Consider the following 17,812-nt stretch of genomic DNA (forward strand, 5'->3'; position numbering starts at 1 on the left):
CTTTTGACTGTAAGATTTTCTTTTCCTTGGTAAAAGTTGGAAGCAGAATTTCTAATGAACTAGTTGAAGACAACTCAAATTCATATCCCAAATTTACATAGAAACAAATATAATTGCCAGAGATTACAGGCCTGAGCCTATAAATTAATATGAAACAATAGCACAATTATTTCTGAGATATCACTGAATGGCTAAAATTCACAAAGTGTGCCTTACCTCATCTATCTTTTGGGCCATTTCCTGCGAAGTCATATCTAGTCCTTTCAGGAAGCGAGCTCTGTTCTTTCCACTAGGATTTATAAATTTATCCTCCAAGAAGCGTATTCTGTCTGTACACTTTGAGAACTGTTGAACAAGAAAAGAAACATTTATTTTAAAATTCATTTTGTTCAGCCCATTTTATACCTGACACAAGGCAGCTGCCCCAAAGCCAACCCAAAGTCTTCAGATTCTCCCAGAGGGACTAATTGTGGAGGACACATTTTAGCATACTGTTCTGGTAGTCAAGGCATACCTATGTTAACTGTACTCTAGCAGCCAGAAAGTGAGGTTTCCGTAGAACCATAGTAAAATAACTACAATTCATAAGGATGCTGCAAGGTGTCACATGATCCTGGAGTGCCTTCTCTCTTAATCAGAGACTGATTAACTTATACACTGAGGCTCCATCTTTTGCCACTGCCCTATTCATTTGATGTTATGGCTTTATAACTCATGTCTCATCATTTTGGGGTCTTCTCTTTTCTATATGAACAATCCTGGCCATTCTTTTTGTAAAAAAAGTAATAACTAGCATTTATATAATGTTTTAAAGTTTTCAAAGCACTTTACAAACATTATCTGATAGTTTTGACACCACAACCACCTTGGGAGGTAGGTGCTGTTATTTCCCTAAATTATAGATAAAGAAACTGAGGCAGGCAACAGTAATAGAGTGACTGTTCTGAGATCACAGAGCTAATAAAGTATTAAAGTTCAATTAGATCTCAATTCCAAGTCTAGAATTCTTTTTACTGTATCTCAAATTATTGACTTAAAATGTGATTCCAGAACTGAACATGGTATCCCAAATGTGGCAGACTAGGATAGAGTACAAAAGAATTGTGTCATTTTTGAGATCTGTATGCAGATCAAGGCAGCATTAGGTTTTTTTGTTTGTTTGTTTGTTTGTTTTCTTTGTCACTCATTTTGAGGTTGTGGTCCATGAAAATCCCTAGATCTTTTTCCATACAAGCTTTTATTTAGATACTTTTTACTTAATTGTATGCTTTTAAATTTTAGTGGTAACATTGATTTCTAAATTGATTTATCTGAATTTATATTTACTACTATTAAATTTCAAATTCTTAGATTTGGCTCAGTGTTTTATCGATATCTCTATCTATATTTGGATCTTAAATATGTCATCCATGACAGTAGTTATCTCCCCAAACTTCATGTCACCTCCAAAATTTGATATATATCTTCTGTGATGTTATCTGATTCATTTTTTTTACTACTTAGTCTTTTTTTTTTAACCTTTACCTTGCCTATGATATTCTGGGAGTTTTCATTTAGGGATTTCTTTCAGAAGGTGATTGGTGGATTTTTTTTCTATTTTCCCTTTGTCCTCTTCTTTCACTTTGTCTTCAAGGATTTTTCTTTTATTATTTATTAAAATTGGATATTTAGGGTTTTGTGTGGTCAAGGGATTGAGGTAGCCCATTCCTTCTTAAATGATCTCTTTTTTATCTATTTTCCAAATTAGTTATTTTTCATATTTGTAATATAAGAAATGACAAAGAGGGATATAGCATTCAAATAGAAAAAGACCCCTTTAGTCTATATGCTAATTTATAAAATCACCATTTTAAATGAAAATGAACATTTAATGAATCATATTTTTGTTTATTTTTTCAAATATTCCCCAACTTTATTTCAGTTTGCATCAGACTGTACTAAGGAATTTTGCTGGCCTAAAGGTCCCAGGAGACAAATTTAACACTTTTGATGTAAGGGACATAGATTCCTGGGGAAATTTTCATGGTAATATAGAGTAAAGTGAGCAGAACCAGGTAAACAACTTTTACAATAACAATAATGTGAAAAGCAATAACTTTGAATACTTAAGAAATCTGATCAGATTAGGAATCAACCACAATTTCAGAGGAATGATGACAGAGAGATAATTGTGAGACTTGCCAAGAATATCAAAAGGATTGATAAATGTGGGGTGTGGCAAAATTGGGACACTAATAAAAACACTATTGGTGGAGCTATGAACAATTTGGGACTGTGGTCAAAGGGTCATAAAACTGTGACCCTTTGATTTAGCAAATCACTGAGGTCTGTATCCCAAAGAGTTCAAAGACCGGGGGAAATGACCCGTTTGTGCAAAAATATTTATAGGTACTCTTTTTGGGATGTCAAAGAACTGGAAACTGAAGAATGGTCCATCAATTGGCTGAATAGTGAACAAATTGTGATATATGATTGTAATGGAATACTAATGTGCTGTAAGGAATGATAAACAAGACAATAACAAAAAAACCCTGGAAAGACATATGAAATGATGCAAAGCAAAGTGAGCAGAACCAGAAGAAACATTTTACATGGTAACAGCAATAATGTATGATGATCATGTACAAGAATATTCATAGCTGCACTCTTTGTGGTGGCAAAAAATTGGAAAATGAGGGGATGCCCTTCAATTGGAGAATGGCTGAACAAAGTGTGGTTTATGTTGGTGATGGAATACTATTGCGCTAAAAGGAATAATAAAGTGGAGGAATTCCATGGAGACTGGAACAACCTCCAGGAAGTGATGCAGAGCGAGAGGAGCAGAACCAGGAGAACATTGTACACAGAGATGGATACAATCGAATGTAATGGACTTCTCCATTAGTGTCAATGCAATGTCCCTGAGCAACTCGGAGGAATCTACGAGAAAAAACATTATTCACATTAAGAGGAAAAACTGTGGAAATAGAAACACAGAAGAAAAACAACTGCTTGAATACATGAATCCATGAATAAATGATCATCCTAGTGCAAACACCAACAGCATGGAAATAGGTTCTGATGAAGGACACGTGTTATACCCAATGAAATTGCATGTAGGCTGCGGGAAGGGAGGGAAATAATGTGATTCTTGTAACCAATAATGTTTTAAATTGACTAAATAAATTAATTTTAAAAATAATGTATGATGATCAGCTATGAATGAATTAACTATTAGCAGGAATGCAAGGATCCAGGACAACCCCAAGGAACTGATATAGTCCAAATGCAGATCATTCTTCACTTTATTTCCTCTGAGTTTTTCTCTAATATAAGCTATGTGTACAACATATATCATATTATTTTCCATCTTGAGGAGGTGGGAGATGTGGGAGAGAGGGAGAGAACAGGGATCACAAAATGTCAGAAAATGATTATTGAAAATTGTATTGGCATGTAAAAAATCTTAAATTAAATTGGCAAGAATAAAATCTATATTTTTGGGCATGTATAATCACATAGTTTTTTTTTTTTTGCTTGATTATAAATGTTTGTTACAAGGTTTTTGTTTTCACAATTTTCTTTTTCCAGTGTGGGGGGAAGGAAGGAAGGAAGAAGAAAGAAGGAAATGTGGGATTAAAAGAAAATAAGTATTCCTTAATTTAAAAACAAAATTTTATTTAAAGAGAACACATGGCTGCTCTCATTTTCACCAAGGACAGACAAATTCCATCCCAAAGTATTCTAAGAACAGGAATAGTTGATAACTTAGCCATTGACAATAATTTTAGAAAAACTGTGGAGAAAGGGAGACAACACAAGATTAGAGAGAGGCATATCTCTTTTTCATAAAAGGAAAGAGGGTAGAATAGTCAAATTATAAGCAAATATTCACTGTTTCGATTCCTGGTAAAATCTTAGAATGCATTATTAAAGACATGATTTGAGTGTTTGTAAAGTGAAATGATGATGATTTCATGAAGCCAGTAATTTTTTAAAATCAAGAACACGAATTTAGGAATTTATGAAGCCCATCTGATTTCCTTTTTTGCAAATCTGGGAAACGTTACAGAGTATGCTTGTAGTTTAACAAGGCATTTGATTTTCATGAAATACATGTTTACAAGCTACAGAAATAAGGGGTAGATAATAGTATGGTTTGGTGGCCTAAAATTGTTTGAATTATGGATTGACATCCACCTAGAAAGAAGTCTCTAAGGTAATAATATCTCAAGGGGTCATTTCTGGCACTGTGCTGTTCAACATTTCTACCAATGACCTAGGCGAAGGCACAGATGATATATACTTTCAATATGTGGAAGACATACAGCTGAGAATGATGGCAAGAGCTGGCCAGCTGTGAATCCCAAACTATCTTGATAGGCTAGAATGATGGGCTGAGTCTAATAAGGTTACATCCAATTTTATCAAGTTTATAGTTGATGTCATAAACCTAAAAGAAATTCTCCGAGACTGGCTAGTCTAACATTCTCATTTAATGAGACTCAAGGACAGTAAGGGATCTCCCAGGGTCAAACAAACAGTAAGCACTGGGGGCAGGATCTGAACCTAGGTCCTATGAAACTCTTTTCCACTGAACCATGTTACCTCCCCAGTTTATAAACAAAAAAAATCCATTTCATGGTAAATGTGTGCTTAGAGATTATGTGGAAGATTAAGCTGAAAGTAAGGACCAATGGTGTGCCATTGAAGTCAAAGTTAATGTGCATGGTCTTGCCAGAGGCACCATAATCAGAAGGAAGGAATGAGTCCAGAATGTGTTTCCCTGGCTTCTGATCTGGTCAAGCTGAATTTTGAGGGCTGCATAAGGTTCTGACCACTATATTGTGGGCAAGACACTGACACACTAGAATTCATCAAAAAGAGGTTGACTGGAGTGATAAGAGGACTAGGGGTTATAACAAGAGAATTATAAAGAATGGGAGGTTTTTAATTAAGGGGGGAAAGTACATCCCTGCTGTTTTGAAGTATTTGAAAAGGGGATTAGACTAATTTTTCTTGTGGAAGTTTCACAGAGGTAGATGTTGACTTGATTTAAGGAAAAATATCTTAACATTCAGTGTTTCCCCAGAATGAAATGGGATGTCTCAGGAGGCAATGGGGTCTCAGTAATTGGAAGTCTTTAAAAAAATTTTAAACCCTTACCTTCTGTCTGAGAATCAATACTGTGTATTAGTTCTAAGGCAGGAGAGCGGTAAAGACTAGGGAATGGGGGTGAAGTGACTTGTCCAGTGTCACACAGCTAGGAAGTGTCTGGCTCTCAATTCACTGAGCCACCCAGTTGCCCTCAATTGGAGGTCTTTGAGCAGAATCTGGGTGTCTGCTTTCTGAGGGATGCTATAGAATTGAGTTCTCAGTTTATAAGGGTAAATGACCTTTGTCACTTTTTTTAATGTTGAGATTCTGTGTGATTCTGATTCTGATTCTCAGCTGTAGGAATCAGGGAAAGCTGTAGGGAGGAGGTGGTTCCTAGGCTTGAGGAAAGCATTGCAGAAAGAGGAATTGCAGCAGGCAGAGATGGGAATGGGGAGAGGTGATACCATTTTAAAGCCCCTACTCTGAAGAAAAAGCAGGCTATGGGGAAAAAGTTGACTTCTATTTAGGCTAATAAGTTTTGAATTTGAATTATTTATTTATTTATTACTTATTTTAATTTAATACTTTTAAGTTTTATAATATAGTTTTACCACACCCTTTTAAGGTCACAGGTAATACAGACAAGACAGACTACCTTAGTTCCATTTTAAGTTTTAATAACTTTAGAAGTATAAAGGCTAGAAACTTACAAAAATTTGAAAAACTCACATTAAAAACATTGCTATGCTAATTAAAATCCAGCATACCCACCATCTCCTGTTATACACTGCTGTGGTCAGTAAAAACTTCCATCATCTGTTGCGCAGTGACTGAAAAGATTATATTCATAATCTGTCCTTAATGAGAATTGGAGGTATAACGCCAATTTTGATGTCACCCCTCGAGAACAAACCTAATGGAGACAGGTCAGGTGTCTGAGGGGGTCAAAAAAGGGGACCTTCTCAGAAGCACGATCACATACAATGGAAAGGGACACAGTGTCTCCTCTTGTTCAAATGAAAACTTCTTTTAAACTTATGTTTCAAAATTCACAAAAGTAAATGAGTAAAATCAATTTAAGTCACTAAAATGACAATCTTTCAAGTTCCTAGTTATTAAAACTTAAAACTGCACTAAGACTTTGGGGACACTTGTATCATTCCCATTTTACAGGTAAAGGCAGAAGTTACTTGATGCCTAAGAAGAACGTCAGGTACACCTATAAAGGGGGAGAAAAGATCTCACAACAACCAGCAGCTGTGAGTTACCCATTTGCTACACGTGCTCTTTAAGCTCAACAAACTTTTCCCTGGATTCCACATGTACTGATGGGAGAGTGACTGCCACACTTTTGGGGGTATGTTCACTGTTAACTGTTCTTGCTGTGCAACTTTAGTGTATAATCCTTTAAACAAGCTAAATAAATCTAGCAGACTGATAACAGGCAGAGACATGGAGAAGAGAAGGACACCTGTAAGCTTTACTACTAGAAACTTCCAAACTCTTGGGGTTAATTTTAGATTACCTGGGAAATATAATAATGATAATAATAATGTCTAACATTTATAGAGAGCCTACTATGTGCTACACACTGTACTAATTCTTTATAATTATTATTTCATTTTATCCTTACAACAATCTTGAGAGATAGGTACTATTATTATTATCTTCATGTTACAGGTGAGGAAACCGAGGCAAACAGAGATTAAGTAATTTATCCAGGGTCACACAGCTAGAAAGTGTCTGAGGTGGGATTGGGACATATAATTGTCTACTACTGCATGGGAGAAAGTGTTATATACAGATAAGGAAAATAAGACTCAATGAGATTAATGAAAGAAGAAACTAAAGTTCAGAAAGGTGGTCACTACACATAGCTAGTGATTATTAGCTTTATTAATTATTATTTTATTATAATTCTTATAATCAATTTAATAATAATTTTATATAATATATAATAATTATCATAATTATTATTGGTGATTATTAACTTTATTAATTATTATTATTATTAGATTATTATTAGTGACCAGGATTTGGAACCAAATATTCTGATTTCAAGACCTGAAGTCATTGTTCCACACCATACTGCCATGAGAATCCAATGAACTGTTTACTGCCAATCCACCTTTCTGTTTCCTCATCTACTTTCTCTGTCTCTGTCTCTTCTGTCTCTGTCTCTGTCTCTCTTATTCTCTCTCTCTCTGTCTCTTTGTCTCTCTCCCTTTCTGTCTCTCTGTCTGTCTCTCTTTCTCTCTCTGTCTCTGTCTCTGTCTCTCTTATTCTCTCTCTCTGTCTCTTTGTCTCTCTCCCTTTCTGTCTCTCCGTCTGTCTCTCTTACTCTCTCTGTCTCTGTCTCCCTCTCTCTCTTCTCCTTCTCTCTTCTCTCTGACCTCTTTTCTCCCCCTTTCCTTCCATCTCTCCATCTTTCTCTCTCCCCCACTTTCTGTGATTGTGTAAATGTCTTTTTCTCTCCCTGCAGTTATCCATTTTTTTCTCTTTAGGTTAAACTTCCTCTTCAATCCGTTCCCCTTCTTCTTTCCTTTCTTCCCTCCTGTTCCCCAATTCTCTCTCCCCACCTCGCACCTTCCTTCCATACTTTACCCTTTCTTTCATTCATTGTCATATTAATAAGGTCTGGACCTGTGATTTTCACCTTAAAAAACCTGCCTGAGGAAACTCCCTGTATCAGTGCAATACTCTCCGCAATCATGTCTTAGAGTTGCCCAAAGCCCTGAGAGTTGATGTAATTTGCCCAGTTGTCACTCGGCCAGAACGTGAGCCTTTCTGAATCAAGGCCAGCTCTCTATCCATTACACCACTCACTGACTCTAACTCATCAAAATGTTAAATCATAAGATATTTTAAAGCGTAATATATATTGAATTAGTCTTTTCTGGTTTTAAGGTGAAAAAAAGCCCGGGTCTCATTATCTTGCCTGGACTGAAAGTGTAGTGTGATGGGGGTGGGGAGGCCCACTCCAAGGTGGGCCAGGACAGCCTTCCCTGGGCAGTCTCATGGCTCCCCAATGCTCTGGCTCAGGGACTTGCCATATGAATGCTGAACTTAGCCTAGACACCTGATCAGCACAACCAGTCCGCTGCAAGGCAGAACTCCTAAACTACCAGCCTCTAGCTTCCTGGAGCTGGGATTAAGGGCCTGCGATAGGATTCCTGGTTCTCTTTTTAACTTCCAAAAGCAGGTAAGCTTAATCTTTTAGATGTTTCATCAAATTAAACAAACTCTAAATTGAGTTGTTTTCTATTTCTCTGCAGCCCGCTTCATGTTTTACACACTGGACACTCTCTCAGGACCTTGGGAGGTCTGTTTCCAAGTAGTGACAGAGCTTGGTGTTCTCTTACTATTAATAGTCCAAATAATCTCAGATTTTTACTCCCTTTTAACCAACTCTGTTTCCTCCTTTCCAGTCCAAGATCATTAGAGCAAGAGAAAACAAGAGGCAAAGAAGTGCCGGGGAGTTCTTTTGACCCCTTGTCACATTGTCATCCCAACCTTTCTGAGCTCCTGATCCCCAAACTTCTTTTCCTTTATGTAGCTCAGGACCCTTTTTGTTGTCTTTAGCACTGGTTGCTGCTGTTGGAGCTTTCTGAGGGTCAGTGTTCTGTGTCACTGTTCTCAAAGGTTTGTGCCATCCTTTTCATTTTCATGCTCTTCATTATTTATGCTCTTGCTAATCTCTAAGGATGGCAGCAGGGCTGGCTAGTGAGACCTCTCCTTCTTCCCCAAAGTCTGACAAAGGGAAAATAGACATGTGGGATCCCAGGCAATCAGCCAAAGGTCTGCAGTTGTCAAGAATCCCATGGCTTAGCCATGATTCAAGCCTCTCAGGTCTGTGGCTGGACTATTGGGTATTATAGAGAAGGACTAGAGTGTGATTAATGTAGAAACTTGTGAAAAACCTCACTGGGGCTTAGAGGGAAAGTACATTTTCTTCCTCTCTTCCTTCTACCTTCTCCAACCTTCTGGTGTATGCTCCAGAAGCCCATTTCATGTTAATCCATCCACATAGAAAGGTAGTGGTTTAATGGATAAGTGAATTACCCTATCTCAGTTAAAGCAACCAATAAGACTCTATAAGGGCTGATACTTTTATAAGGTAAAACACATCTATTGATTAAAGAATTAATGAAGGAAAGATTAAACCAGATTTGGGAAAGTCCTTCATTTGGAAGGAGTGAAGCCATTGGATGAGATGAGATAATGCTACACAGGAAATGGATAAGTCATATCCTAAAAGGCTTGGAAAAAAACTGCAAGCTGTTCCAGAGTCTGGGATTTCCAAATCCTTGTGGTGAAGCAGTGTCAGCTTGGCCCCTTGAGGAATGACATGAGGGAAGAGAGATTTGGTTTCCTCCTGCTTCCCGGAACAGAGGAAGACTGTGACAACCTGGAAAGGCCAGAAGATTTGGCACTTCCCATCTATGACAATAAGAGTGTCCCTAGAACATTAGAGGCTGACGACATCTCATGAGGACAATCCCAGGGAGGGAAAGAAAGACTTTTAACCATAAGAAGTTATGCTTTCATTCTTTTCCCCATTATATTCAACTCATCAATCACTTATCAATCATCTACTATGTCAAAAGAACTGTGCTAGACCCTGGGGGACAGATAGAGGTTATGGCTCTGACCTAATGCAGTTCACAGCTTTGGGGACAGCCAAATAAAGGCATTTCAACATGAAACTTTTCCTGCACAGTCAACTGGGGTTGCTTTGTAGCAATGTTTTCTAGATTTCTTCTGGCAGAATCATTTGTTCTCATGTGGCTTAATCAGAAATAAGTCATTGTTATTTCATATGATGAATCTTTGGAAGTTCTTCCACAATGTCCCAGATACATGCTTCAGGAGGAAAGTTCAAGGTCTCAAAGGTACTGCCAGAGCTTGGATTTGAATTGGAGTCTTTTGACTCCAAATTGAGTGCTTTCCCCCATTCGCTACCTGTGTGGAGCCCAAGGTGCCCATAAACAACTTGATTTGGTCATTTAGTAAAATGTTTGAGAGAGCTCAAAAGTTTATATTTTTGCTTTTATGAAGGATCTGAATAGGAAATCCTTGTAGGTGGGATTCGTCTACAGATAAAATTGTATCGTATTTCTTATAAGTGAAAAAACTGGAAACTAAAATCTAAAAAGTGGGACCTTTAAAAGAGGAATCTACTATGACAGTGAGACATTTCATCTGGCTAGTTAGTTCTGTTGGATGGACTTTGGCTCAGATGAAGTTTGGGTGAGCCCTTATGGTCCAGTTGGACCTAGGCAGTTCAAAATTCTGTTTTATGGTCATACCTAAGGAAACTGAAAATGCCACAGCCACAAGGGCTAGAGAAAGGGAAATGTCCTGTTAGCTCAGTGGAAATCCATAGTCACTCTTGGAAACAATTCAAAATGTATTCATACTCACGGTGATCTGTCACTTTCAAATGGAAAACAGACTGTGACATTCTCAAAGAAATACACTCTGGGAATTTTTCTTACATCTCAACCAAGCTTTAAGATATTAACTGAATGATGAATTTGTAATCATCCCTAATTATTATTTGCTGTGTATCAGAGGACATTAAGAAGTAATCTCAGATTTTGAGCAATTTACACTTAAAATGTCTGTCACTGGGTTTTATAAACAGTCAATGAACAATTTCTAAAACAAAGAGGGCTCAGAGATCTTTGTCCAAAGAGAGTATTCTATAGTTATGAGTCATAAGTTCCATTCTAGCAAGTCCTCCTAAGATGGAGAATTCTGCATCATAACTAATGCCTGGAAGTAGTAAGATCAAAGTATAATCTGGTGATAAGATCAAAAGCAAACGTGATATTTTATGGAAAAACAACAACAGCAAAAAGAATGCTAGGAATTACTACTTGTTTGTACTGTGAGGTACTGAGATAAAAAAAAAAATCAGGTCACCCAACTAGTAGACAGAAAATGTAGTATAAACATATTTCCTCTTTTTTAAAACTCTTACCTCCTATCTTAGAATCAATAATAAGAATCAGTTCTAAGTAGAAGAATGGTAGGGGCTAGACAATTGGGGTTAAGTGACTTGCACAGGGTCACACAACTTAGATCTCCTATCTCCAGAACCGGCTTTTTTGTCCACTGAGCAACCTTGCTGATCCACCATGTTTTGTTTTGTTTTTTTCCTTTCAATTTTCTTTTCTTTTTCAATTACACATAAAAATTATTTTTGACAATTGTTTTCTGAAATTTTGCAATTCACATTCTCTCCCTCCTTTTCCCTGTAAGCAAAAGATCTGATGCCAACAATTTCCTCTTTTGCTTTGGATACCACTTTTTTTTTTTTAATCCTGAGTTTCTTAAGGTTATCTTGGGACCTTGTTTTGTGCTTCACAGCTGATCATCATACAATATTCTGTTACTATATACACTGTTCTCCTAGTTCTGCTCACTTCACTTTGCATCAGCACATATAAGTTTTTTTCAGGTTTTTATGAACTCATCCTGGCATAATAGTAGTCCATTACAACCATATACCATAACTTGTTCAGTCATTATTTAATTGATGGTCGCCTCTTCAGTTTCCAATTCTTTGCTACTAGGAAAAGAGCTGCTAAAATATTTTTGTACATATAAGTCCTTTCCCTTTACTTCTGATCTCTTTGTAATATAATAGTGGTATTTGCTGGGTCAAAGGATATGCATAATTTTATGGCCCTTGGGGCACATTTCCATATTTCTCTCCAGAATGGTTTTATCTATTCACAGTTCCACCAACAGCATATTAGTGTTCCAATTTTCCTACATTCCCTCCAACATTTATCATTTTCTTTTTTGGTCACCTTAGCCAATCTGATAGGTGTGAGGTGATATCTCAGAGTTGTTTTAATTTGGATTTCTCCAATCTATAGTGATTTAGAGCATTTTCCATATAATTATATTTTTAATTTCTTCATCTAAGAATTGCTTGTTTATATCCTTTGACCATTTATCAACTGGGGAATGCTTTTTATTTTTATAAATTTGACTCAGTTCTCTATATATTGGAAAAATGAGGCCAATTTATTGCTTCCCTTCAAATCTTGGTTGCATTGGTTTTGTTTGTACAAAAATATTTAACTTGATATAAATAAAATTACCCATTTCATTTTTCATTATGTTCTATATCTTGCTTGGTTCCATCACGTTTTCTTTGTGAAAAAGCTAATTACAGTTAATAAAAGCTCTTAACTGTGCTTAGAATCCTTTTATTTGTAATTAATTTAATAATTAAAATTTCTTGTACAAGTTAAATGGCTAAAAGCCAGTCTCTCAATAGGCATTTATCAAGCACCTAATACCAGGGAAATGTTGGGGTTTCAAAGAAAGGCAAAACAGTCTCTACTTTTAAGGAATTTGCATTCTAATGAAGGGAGACAACATGAAAATCTAGGTAAATACAAGGTACATATAGAGTACTTGGAAGGCCTTCTGAGAAGGGAAGGCATTTGCAATTGGGGGGGGGGGCAGTAACAGCCTCCTGCAGAAGGTGGGACTTGAGCCATCCTGAAAGGGATCCAGTAAACTATGAGGTGGAAGTGAGGAGGCAGAGCATTCATGGCACACGGGACAGGTGATGAAAAGGCAGCATATTTAACAAAAACCATATATTAGAGGCTCTAAAATAATGGCCAATCTGAGAAATTAGAAAGGGAATAATCATATAAGGAGCCATAAAGAGCCATTCTTTCACTTGAGGTAAGAACAGCTGAGTGGGGTGGGGGGTGGTGAGAGGCCATGCTGGAAGGGGCAATACAGTTCAAATAGGATACAGTCACACCACTAGGAGTGGCCCCTCTTATGGGGAGTCCAATCCTTGCCTCTGGTTGGGGTCAGGGAAAGGTGGGCTTGGGAGTGTGGCATCATGATGCTAGGACCTTGGTGGGGTGACTGAGGGTAACTGCTGCATGGACTGGTGGATGGCTCAAAAGTGAGGTGTGGTAAGAAGAATGTTCCTCTTGATGTTGGCTCCCTGGGGTAAAGCCCTCTTCACCTAGTATTATTAATGGCTGTGATTACAAGTAAATAAAAATGAATTATAAACAAAACTCTAGTTTCAAAGGGTAATGACCTTAATATCAAAAGATTTTCTACCTTAGGTCTTCCCTAAAAATAGCAGAAAAAAGAAATAAACAAGATTCTTTGGCTAAAGTAATTAAAGCTACACTGGAGAAAAAAGTTTTGGCATAATTAAATAAATGCTTGGTAAAAATACAGGCAGTCTTAATGTTGTAGAACAGGATTAGAAGCACCTAACTCAGAAATCTTCAACAGTATGTGCTGAATGGGAAAAATTCTTTACATTAAATATCATAAAAATGTTACAAAGATATACAGGCAATTGACAAAATGATCAAGAGGCATTTCCAAAGATATGAGTGGTAAAAGGATATGAACAGTTTTCAAAAGAATTGAAAACTTGCAACAGCCACATCAGAATATGTTCCCTAAGTCATGAGTAAAAGAAACGGAAAATAAAACAACTCTAGAGTTTTTCCTTAAGCCCTACACATTTTCAAAAATGGAAAACTCAGTATTGGAGGGTCTGTGGAACCAGCATGCTAACACAACCTTGATCAAGTGTGAGTAGGCCCAAATGTTTTTTGGTTTGGAATTATGCAAGCAAACTGACTAAACTTTCCTACCCATTGACCCAGTATTCCTACCAATTGGTACATACTACAAGAAGATCAAAGACAAAAATAGAAGTACTCACACCCCTTTAAATTTCAAATCTATGGAGAAGGGAAATCTAGGCGGAAGTGGGCTGATCTGTGTGAGCCCACAGCAAAACCAGGAATCCCTATCTGGGGTTGGGGTGGGGACATAATCCATGATTTAAGGTGAAGACACAGTTCTCAGGGGGAGGTTCCTCCCCCCACCCCATCTTTTTGCCCAAACTAAGGGCAGAGCTCCAGGACAGTGTAATCAAGGGTGTGTCTGATTGAATCGAGAATACCTTGAAACCAAAAACTTGAACCTAAACCTGGGGCTAGAATTTGATCAGCCCCTGACCTGATGAAGTTCAGAGTGAGATCAAAAGCTTACACCCAAGCCTGAGGAAAGTCTTTAATCTATCAGCATCTCAAGGATAAATTAAATCAGCAAAGGGAGGGGACTCTCAGAGCTCTCAGCCCTGGGACCATCTGGTAAACTAGTAACCCAGAAAATAACATCAAGGAAAGACTGAATTTTAAGAGGGTACCCCAACTTCCCTGAAAACAGATCCTACCTATAATTAGAAAGGAAAAATGTGCAAACAACAAAAAAGTCACCTAAATCTAAAAAAATTTTTATGGAAACAAAGATCAAGGTACAGACACAGACGGGGACAACAAAAGCAAAGGACCAAAGTCCAAAAGAAAAATGTGGATTGGACACAGAATCTGAAAGAGTTCAAAAAATACTTCAAAAACCAATTAAGAGAGGCAGAGGAAAAGTGGGGAAGAGAAATGAAAGTGATGCAAGGAGAAAGGAAATATATAAAAGAAGAAATGGGCCAATTTAAAAAGGAAAACTGTGAATTGATCCAACCATTCTGGAGGGCAATTTGGAACTATGCCCAAAGGGCAATAAAAGACTCTTTTAATCCAGCCATAGCACTGCTGGGTTTGTACCCCAAAGAGATAATAAGGAAAAAGACTTGTACAAGAATATTCATAGCTGCACTCTTTGTGGTGACAAAAAATTGGAAAATGAGGGGATGCCCTTCAATTGGGGAATGGCTGAACAAATTGTGGTATATGTTGGTGATAGAATACTATTGTGCTAAAAGGAATAATAAAGTGGAGGAATTCCATGGAGACTGGAACAACCTCTAGGAAGTGATGCAGAGCGAAAGGAGCAGAACCAGGAAAAAATTGTACATAGAGACTGATACATTGTGGTACAATCAAAGGTAATGGACTTCTCCATTAGGGTCCATGCAATGTCCCTGAACAATCTGCAGGGATCTAAAAAACACTATCCACAAGCAGAAGATAAACTGTGGGAGTAAAAACACTGAGGAAAAGCAACTGCTTGATTACAAGGGTGGAGGGGATATGACTGAGGAGAGACTCTAAATGAACACTCGAATGCAAATACCAACAACATGGAAATGGGTTTGAATCAAGGACACATGTGATACCCAGTGGAATCGCGCATGAACTATGGGAGACGTGGTGAGAGGGGGGGAGGGAAGAAAAGAAAATGATCTCTGTTTCCAATGAATAATGTTTGGAAATGACCAAATAAAAATTAAAAAAAAAATAAAGTGAATGTTACAATAATAAAAAAAAAAAGAAAACCAAAAACATATAGAGGAAAACCAGGTCTTAAAAAATCAGAATTGACCACCTAAAAACTAATGATTTAATGAGAAATCAAGAAACAATAAAGCACAATCAGAGGAATGAAAAAACATAGGAAAACATGATATATCTTATTGGAAAAAAAAACAACTGACCTAGAAAATAGTCCTAGGAGAGACAATCTGAGAATTATTGGACTACCTGAAAGCAATGATCAAGAAAACATCTTGGACATCATATTATAGGAAATTATCAAAGAAAACTGCCCAGGGATCCTCTAACAAGAAAATAAAATTGAAATTGAAAGAATTCACAAATCGCCTCCAGAAAGAAATTCTCAAATGACAACTTCCAAGAATGTAACAGCTAAATTCAAGAGCCACCAAGCCAAGGAAAAAATAATTTATGCAGCCAGAAAGAAACCATTCAATACCATGAAGATACAATCAGGATCACTCAGGACCTAGCATCTTCTACATTAAAGGATTAGAAGGCATGGAATATGATATTCAGAAAGGCAAAAGATTTGGGTTTACAACCAAGAGTAACCTTTCAAGCAAAATTGAGTATATTCTTTCGGGGGGGGAGAACAGTCATTCAATAAGATAGAAGATTTCCAAACATTCCTGAGGAATAAGCCAGACCTAAACAAAAAATTTGAAGGGCAAATATAAGACACAAGAGAAGCCCAGAAAGGTGAATAAGAAAGAAAAAATTGAAGGGACTCATTAAGGTCAAAATGTTTATATTTCTACATGAAAAGAGGATTTCTATAATTCTCAAACATTCTTAGTAGTACAGAAGATAGAAGGAATTTACTCAGAGGATAGAGAAGTAAGCAGATTATGATAATATGATATGTATGATGATATATGATATGATATATATGTAAATGTGATGATATGGAATAATATGCATGTATGCTCTATGTATGCATATAAATCATATGTAAAAAATCAATCAAGGGCTAAAAGAGACGGTTGCAATGAGAGAAAAGGGAAGGGAGATATAGAATGGGGTAAATTATATAACATAAAGAGGTGAGAAAAATCAATACAGAGAGGGGAGGACAAAGATGGTGACAGGCAGTGCTTAAACTTTACTCTCATGGTAACTGGCTCAGAGAAGGAACAATGAGTATACTCAATGGGGTATAGAATTCTATCACCTTACAGAGAAGGAGAACAGGACAAGGGAAGCAGTAGGTAATAGAAGGGAGAAGGAAATGGGGTGGGAGGATGACAAAAAGCAAAATACTGGTGAGGAGGAACAGAGTGAAAGGGAATAGAGCAATATTGATCACATTGTTCAATGGGCATGTGATTGGGGTTTTGACCTTAAAAGATCACTCTACTACAAATATGACTAACATAGAAATAGGTTCTGAACAATGACACATGTATAACCCAGTGGAACTATTTGTCAGCTCTGGCAGGGGGGAGAGAAGAGAGGTGAGAAAAATCCTGAATCATGTAACCATGGAAAAATATTCTAAATAAATACAAAAAAAAAAACCCCGAAAGGAGGGTTCAAATTAAGTTGGGGAAGAATTAAAATCCAGAACAAAAACTGCTACATAAAAACACAAGGCATCAAAAAAGCATGTTTTATAAAATCAACTAAAATCAAAACCTATGTTATTACCTAGACCAGAGATGTTTTCCTGCAATAGAAGCAGAAATGCTTTAAAAAATTCACATGTGAATATGTGCACATGTACATACACATATTCTATATGAGCTACACTATTACATTCGCTAGGCTACATGGGTTAAAATAGGAGAATTCATATAATGGGGACTTCATATACAATACTGTAATTTTAACACACAACAAGACAACTTAAAAATTAGTAAAGGGGGAAAAATCTAATTGTTTCTACAAAGATCTCACTTGAAGCACTTCCCACCTGAATCTGGAGGTCTGCCATATCCATATCCAAAGATCTCTTCAGTGGCAACAATTTTCGGGAAAGATAAATCTGTCTTTGCCTCTCAGCAATCTTTATCCTCAGAAATCTGAGTTTTTCTTCCAATATATGCAACTCAATATTTCCCTTTCTTGTCATCATTTCTTGAATGTTTATTTTCTCATAGAAAATGCACACCTCTTCCTCCCGTTCAATCAGCATAACACCACTAGAGTCAATTTAAAAACTCTGGGTTATGTAAGTTATGAGATTACTTATGAATTAATAATCAAGGACCTTATACAAAAAATGAGGTTGGATTATTTCAAGGAGACAATTGACATTTTGACTAGGGGTTGTGTGTATGGGGGGACAGAGATTGAAATAAATTTTTAGCTTTTTAATTTTTTTTTTTTAAACTCTGGGAAGAGGAAGAAAGAGGCCTTTTGCCTCTGAAGTCTTTTTTTTTTTTATCAAACTGAGATCATAAAAATCTTTTGATTGGGACTAAATGTGG

The 17,812-nt window shown here is 36.8% G+C and overlaps 1 protein-coding gene across 3 annotated transcripts in view; it reads right to left on the bottom strand.

Moving 5' to 3' along the window:
* CCDC146 (coiled-coil domain containing 146) overlaps nucleotides 1-17,812 on the bottom strand; it is a 200,831-nt gene that overhangs the window by 12,665 nt on the left and 170,354 nt on the right. For all 3 annotated transcript variants that reach the window (XM_056799504.1, XM_007504057.3, XM_001371084.4), the window contains exons 15-16: nucleotides 17,296-17,524; nucleotides 217-345 (exon numbers count right to left, since the gene is read on the bottom strand). In XM_056799504.1, the coding sequence (XP_056655482.1) occupies nucleotides 217-345; nucleotides 17,296-17,524 (358 nt within the window). The remainder of the gene's footprint in view (nucleotides 1-216; nucleotides 346-17,295; nucleotides 17,525-17,812) is intronic.

This window comes from Monodelphis domestica, chromosome 5 (assembly GCF_027887165.1).
Source record: "Monodelphis domestica isolate mMonDom1 chromosome 5, mMonDom1.pri, whole genome shotgun sequence".
Lineage (NCBI taxonomy): Eukaryota > Metazoa > Chordata > Mammalia > Didelphimorphia > Didelphidae > Monodelphis > Monodelphis domestica.